The sequence below is a fragment of the Poecilia reticulata genome, linkage group LG21 (genome assembly GCF_000633615.1).
Source record: "Poecilia reticulata strain Guanapo linkage group LG21, Guppy_female_1.0+MT, whole genome shotgun sequence".
Taxonomy (NCBI): Eukaryota; Metazoa; Chordata; class Actinopteri; order Cyprinodontiformes; family Poeciliidae; genus Poecilia; species Poecilia reticulata.
In genome coordinates, this window is record NC_024351.1 from 21,119,392 (window position 1) to 21,125,500 (window position 6,109).

General features: G+C 41.8%; 2 protein-coding genes across 2 annotated transcripts in view; one reads left to right on the top strand and one right to left on the bottom strand.

Annotated features, from left to right (window-relative positions):
• mcm3 (minichromosome maintenance complex component 3) overlaps positions 1-1,110 on the bottom strand; it is a 10,230-nt gene extending 9,120 nt beyond the window's left edge. Inside the window, exons 1-2 of the mRNA XM_008398161.2 lie at positions 749-1,110; positions 332-444 (exon numbers count right to left, since the gene is read on the bottom strand). Coding sequence (XP_008396383.1) covers positions 332-444; positions 749-823 — 188 coding nt within the window. The 5' untranslated portion in view covers positions 824-1,110. The remainder of the gene's footprint in view (positions 1-331; positions 445-748) is intronic.
• A 1,246-nt stretch (positions 1,111-2,356) lies between these two features.
• Positions 2,357-5,798, top strand: paqr8 (progestin and adipoQ receptor family member VIII). Its single transcript, XM_008398160.2, has 2 exons — positions 2,357-2,627; positions 4,548-5,798. Exon 2 carries the CDS (start codon positions 4,571-4,573, stop codon positions 5,639-5,641), a length of 1,071 nt encoding a protein of 356 aa, XP_008396382.1. The 5' UTR covers positions 2,357-2,627; positions 4,548-4,570; the 3' UTR covers positions 5,642-5,798.
• Positions 5,799-6,109: the final 311 nt, after the last annotated feature.

Consider the following 6,109-nt stretch of genomic DNA (forward strand, 5'->3'; position numbering starts at 1 on the left):
TATATATATATATATATATATATATATATGTAGTTATCATAGTACCCCAAGAATTTAAAACTACTTTCACCCCTGGTTGTGACGACATAAAGTGTGGAAAAGTTCAATAGTTGCGGCTAATTTTCCAAAGCAGGGTAATTACAGTGCTGTTTTCGTCCACAAGAGGCAGTAGAGAGCTACCTCCTTGAATACACTGATCGAAAGAGTTATTTACTTCCTCCGAGAGATGCTTTTAATTGGTGTAAAAGGCTCAGATAATTTCATGTTTTAGTTATTAGCATTGAGAACCTGTATTTCTAAATACCGGTGCTCGTAATCCTGTGTGTCTTACTTCGCAGCCCGGGTTTCGTTGCGCCTCCTCAGGTCGTTGATGTTCACGATGAGCCGGGCTTTATTCTCACCGATCATATCCCGGACTTTGCTTTGGTAAATGCCTTGGTCTTGCTGCGAGTTGAAGACAATAATAATAATAATTTTAAAAAAAAACACCACACCCGGAAGTTAACGTTTGATGAAACAGTGAGATCATTGTATAATGAAACTAAGATAAAATAAAATGCGCATTAAGGTTTGCATCAACTTCAACAAGATTATAAGAACTGCTGCTACTTTTAAGCAGATAAATATATCATTTGCTTTCCGTTTTCCAAATCATTAGATTAAATAATCAGACCACATGTTCTTTCATAACTGCACATGAATGTCCTTTGTTGTTGATGTTTTTTTACCGGACAAAAGCGTCACTCACATCGTCGTCCAGAAAGTCCAGGTAGTCCCTCTGTGCTTCCCTCATCTCCCGGTCATCTGCGGTGTCGGTTGCCATTTTTGTCCGATTAGTTACTTTCTTCTAAAAAGCCGCTAAAGTCTCGGAGCTGCTCTTCCCCGCTGCTGCTTTACCGCACGACCGACTGAAAGCTTTTCGCGCCACTGCGTCCCGCGAGCGAATGAAGCGTGACACGCGATTGGTCCGACACGAAACGTTCTGTTTGCATACTCGGCAGGTCGACGTGAAGCTGTCCAATAGAATGCTCCGGTTGAAGCGTGACTCCGCCCTCGCGGAGAAGTGCCGCGAAAACGAGAAGGAAGAGGCGGGGCCATTAGTGGTCGAGGAAACGAGACGATGAGTGTGCGTTTTTAACTTTGTCCAGGAGATGGCGACAAAAAGCAGTTTTCATCCATCACAACTCAACACCGAGACAAAAGTAGCCATAAAGATTATATGAATTTACAGGAGAGCAAGACAGTAGAATAAGCGTCATTATGTCCTCGCAGGTCCCGACGCCGGGACCTTTACTACCTCTGTCCCCTTGTCTAAATACCGCAAATAAGGGCAACTACTGCCACAAAATTGACCGAATCCAATGTGACTGATCTTGAGCTATTTTGGAAAGTGAATACAGATGCCACACTACAGATTTTTTTTATTTGCAAAGGATTTTCAAACCATTTTTAATTTCCTTAGACTGTTCAGTTATTCTCTACTTTGTGTTAGTCGAAAAATACCACAAAAAGATAACTAAAAAGAGGAGTTTTGAAAACAAATATTTGATCTGTTTTTATTTATGTTCCATAGAAAAATAGCAAATTAAAAGAATTTAGCATTTCAATACATTAGAATACTTCAGATGTATTTCTTTCAGTAATTAAGTTAAAAGGAATTAAACTTACATACTAACCAGACTTATTACATATATTGTTCAGGTTTTTTATTTAATTTCTTTTTAGTTTTTGGAGCAGAGCTTGCAGTTTTGTTATGTAGCCATATCATAACATTTGTTTATTAAAACTCATTTGTTATTGAACTGTTGGGATTTTCTAAATTCTCTGAGAAACCAAATGTCAGTTATTATTATTATTATTATTATTATTATTATTATTATTATTATTATTATTATTATTATTAAAAATCTTACCAAGAATTTTTGTCTAGTTTCTAGTGCAAATATGACTTGAAATAAGACAAAAATAAAACTTTTCAGCAAGACAGTTAAGTTTGTTTTAACTCAATAATTCTTAAGTATAGATTTAAAAAAGAAGAAGAAGAAGAATTAGTTTCACTTGCATATTAATTTCCCACCAAGACATTTTTCGTGTTTAAAGTGAAAAATCTGACAGCGGAGCAACTACGTTTTATATATTTTCAAAAAAGACTCAAAACTAACATTTCTCTTGCTGAAAAGCTACTTTTACGTTATATTTTTTTCTGTCTTATGTCAAGTGTATTTGATTTAGACTAAAATAGTGGAGGAGCTACATTTTTTTTTAATGTTTTGACATCTTTAAATGTAAGAACAAATCAAATAACTTAAATTAAAAATAAAGCATTCTTAATATTTTTTGAATTTGGAAACGCGTTGCATTAACTTTTGGCTGTTAAAGCTCCCCTCAGGGCGTTCCTGGTCAGTCAAACCCCGCCCACACTTCCAGCTCTCCGGGGCTGTCGCTTCGGGTCAGCCGCTGGACTTGTCTGCCGGTTTCCTCCCGAATGAAACCTCGTCCTCAGCTCAACATGAAGGAGTCGTCTGGACGTGCCGGGCAGCGTTAACGGGTCTCTTCCCCACCGGCTGGTTGAAGGGACGCGAGTGTTCGAGAGAGCAGCAAGTGTCCGTACTGTTCGACAGCTACAGGTAAAAAGTTGTTCCTCCTCCTCCTCAAAACCGCTTTATTCTTTTCTAACACAGATGACACCGCTATGGAAGTCATGTTTTCATGCACAACGAGTCCAACATTAAACTTTCTTCTTGTGTTCGATTATAGACATTTGTTTATTTGAATATCAATGAGGTCAACAAAATCAACCGGCACTGAAGAGAACACGTGTAGTCTTAAAAAAACACACTTTTAAAAGCAAATTTCTCACGTAATTTGTGAATCCTCCAGATATTCTATGTTTTTTAAATTAAATCTCAAGGTCAGATGTGTACTGTTCAGATTGTGTTGCCAAACAATTCAGAAGAGGCTCCTGCTAAAGGTGATGGCACACCCTTTACAGGAGCCACAGCTCTATTCACAATGTAGCCAGTGACAACATTGGCGTTGGCTTGGATTCCTTTCAGTAGCTGTCATTAGAGGCGGTGATTTTTGCAAGTCTGACCACATACCTCAGCTACTGTTAGGGATCCAGGCAGGCGACTGTCTTCACCTTTGTTTGGACAGGGCACAACACCATGTGGATTAGACGTGCATCTACTAGAAGAATTTTAAGCACGGACAGTAGGTAAGGTGAGGCGAAATGTATTTGTATAGCTATTTTCACTGGATAAAACAACATGGTGGTTAACAGCAACGCAACCATAAAACATAACAGATATCTAACATATCTCTAACGGACCTACCTCGTCTGGTTTTAGAACGAGTTCATGGAACCGTTAAAAGCCTTTGGCCAAACCATCTCAAACCACAAGAAGGGGAATATGGCTCTAACGGGTCGGTGATGTAGCTTGACCACACAAGGCTTTGAAAGTAAAGATGGAAAATTAAAAATGAATTCTAAAATGTACCGGTAGACAATCTAAAGATGTCAAAAGACAACACGAGAAGAAACAAAAGCGTGAATTATCATTTCTAATTCAACTTTACACACCAAAGTTCAAAGCTTTGAAATATTTCTTTGCTGAAAGAAGTAGTCTCTGGTTCAACCTCGAGAGTGGAACTCCAATGACAAGGTGGAATCAAAGATGATGCCAAGTTTGAGTACGACAGAGGAGGCCAGTACACCAAGAAATTGTCTGATTTCCATTATAAAGTTCTCAGATGAAATAAGTGTTTCTATCCGTTTGACATGACTGACGCAGTTTATCAAGCAGGACAAATTTGGATATTCAGTAGACTTAAAAGAGCAACAGACCTGAATGTCATCAGCATATAAATGATGAGACACATCAGGGAACTGCCTGATTATCTTGCCTAAGGTGAAAATGTATAAAAGAAAGAGAAGATGTTCCAAAACCGAGCTCTGTGGTACCACATAAGAAAGTTCTTTCAGGAAGGTAGGATTTAAACCGTTCAAGCTATATCAGATAGGCTATGTGACGTAGTTGGACTATCAATTGAGATACTGTGATCAACATTGACAAAGAAGAATTATTCCTAACAAAATGTACTTCTATGTTCAGTCCAAACAATAAAGCTGAATCCTTTTGTGTTCATAGTTATAAAATGAACTAGTTCTCAATCATTCATCACTTTTTACAAAAAAAATATAGAGATCAGGGTGTCATGCATCAGTTAGCATATTGAAGTTGTCATCATGTACACGCTTCCAGATATGAAAACACACTCCCCTGCCCAATTGCTCTCACTTTTGAGTGCAAGTAACACTAAATGGAGCACTGTTCTCACTTCTAAGTTCTTTCCTGTGTAAAAACATTAAGTTCAAAGGTCTCCATGAAATTGATGCCACTCATGATTGTGCGTCTTTGAAAGAAATAATTAAAATTAGCTTAACTGAAACTAACTAATGCACAAAATGTTCATTACATAGCATCCAGGGTGCTAAACGGTGTAGAATCCAGAAATCCTTTACTAACTCTTTCCTTCATCCACAGGGTTACGGTAACAATCAGAAGTCATGTCGGCTGACATCCTGCAGGGGTTCAGCACCTTGACGCTGAGCGTCAAGCAACTCAGCCGACTCCTTCGCCTCTCTGACCGCCTCCCTTCCTCCCTGCCATCACCTTGCCCCACCGTTGCTGCCTCCCAGGTCCCCACTCTGTTCCGAGAGCCCTACATCCTGTCGGGCTACCGCCCCATCCAGCAAGACTGGCGCTGCTACCTCCTGAGCCTCTTCCAGTGGCACAATGAAACCCTGAATGTGTGGACTCACTTGCTCGCAGCTCCAGCGCTGCTGCTTCTCTGGTGGGCCAACGTGGGCACCCTGGGGTACACCTCGGATGCAGCCTCCCTGCCTCTCGCCCTCTTCATGGTGTCTTCTCTCACATATCTGTGCCTCAGTGTGGCAGCTCACCTCCTGCAGTCTCATTCCGAGCGTGCGCACTACTACTTCTTCTTTTTGGACTACGTGGGTGTGGCGGTGTACCAGTACGGCTGCTCACTCGGCCATTACTTCTACTCCTCTGAGCCAGTGTGGAGAGACAGTATTGGGATGATGTTTCTGCCCGGTGCTGCCTTCTTTGGGTGGCTCTCCTGCGCCGGCTGCTGTTTTGCGAAGGCCAGGTACAGGCGGCCGTATCCACTGCAACGTAAAATCTACCAGCTGATCCCCACCAGCCTCGCCTACGCGTTAGATATTAGCCCCATAGCCCACCGTCTGCTCACCGTCCCCTGGTCACAGGAGGCCTCTCTCCTCTTTCACGCCCTGCAGATTGGCTCATTCATTTTGGCTGCCTTCTTCTTCTCCTGTCCAATTCCGGAGCGTTTTTTACCCGGTCGCTGTGACTTTGTGGGCCAGGGTCATCAGGTGTTCCACCTGTTCCTGTCCCTATGCACCGTGTTCCAGCTGGAGGCTTTGTTTCTGGACTACGCCAGGCGACGGGACGCAGTGCTGGATGTGTTTGGAGAACGGCAGCTGTGGTGGGCTTGTGTGTCCTTCCCCTGTCTCTTCATGTGTTGCGTCCTCACAGCTCTTATAGCCATGAGGCACATGAACAAAATACTTCAACATGTAGAGAAGAAAAAGTGACCATCTTTTTTGCGTGTGCAGAAAGACCTGTGCTCAGTGATTTCTAAGAGTATTCAGTCGGATGTAACTTTTAATTTATGTATTTAACAACCTGTGTCTCTGAAGAGTGATTACTTTACTTTTAATATCTAAACAATAAAGCCAGCTTTAACGGAATCTGTGCTGGTCCATTTATCGGATCATCTGAAAATTCCTGAAGGGTTTAATTAGTGAAAGAAATGCTTGGCTCAGTGTACCTCATAGTTAGCTAAGTATGGCTCAGCCAAATTTTCACCAGTGGACAATGCTCCCACTGAAATGGTTTTTGTACCAGATTGACCTAACCCCGGGCTGCACAGTGGCGCAGTTGGTAGAGCTGTTGCCTTGCAGCAAGAAGGTTCTGGGTTCGATTCCCAGCCTGGGGTCTTTCTGCATGGAGTTTGCATGTTCTCCCTGTGCATGCGTGGGTTTTCTCCGGGTACTCCGGTT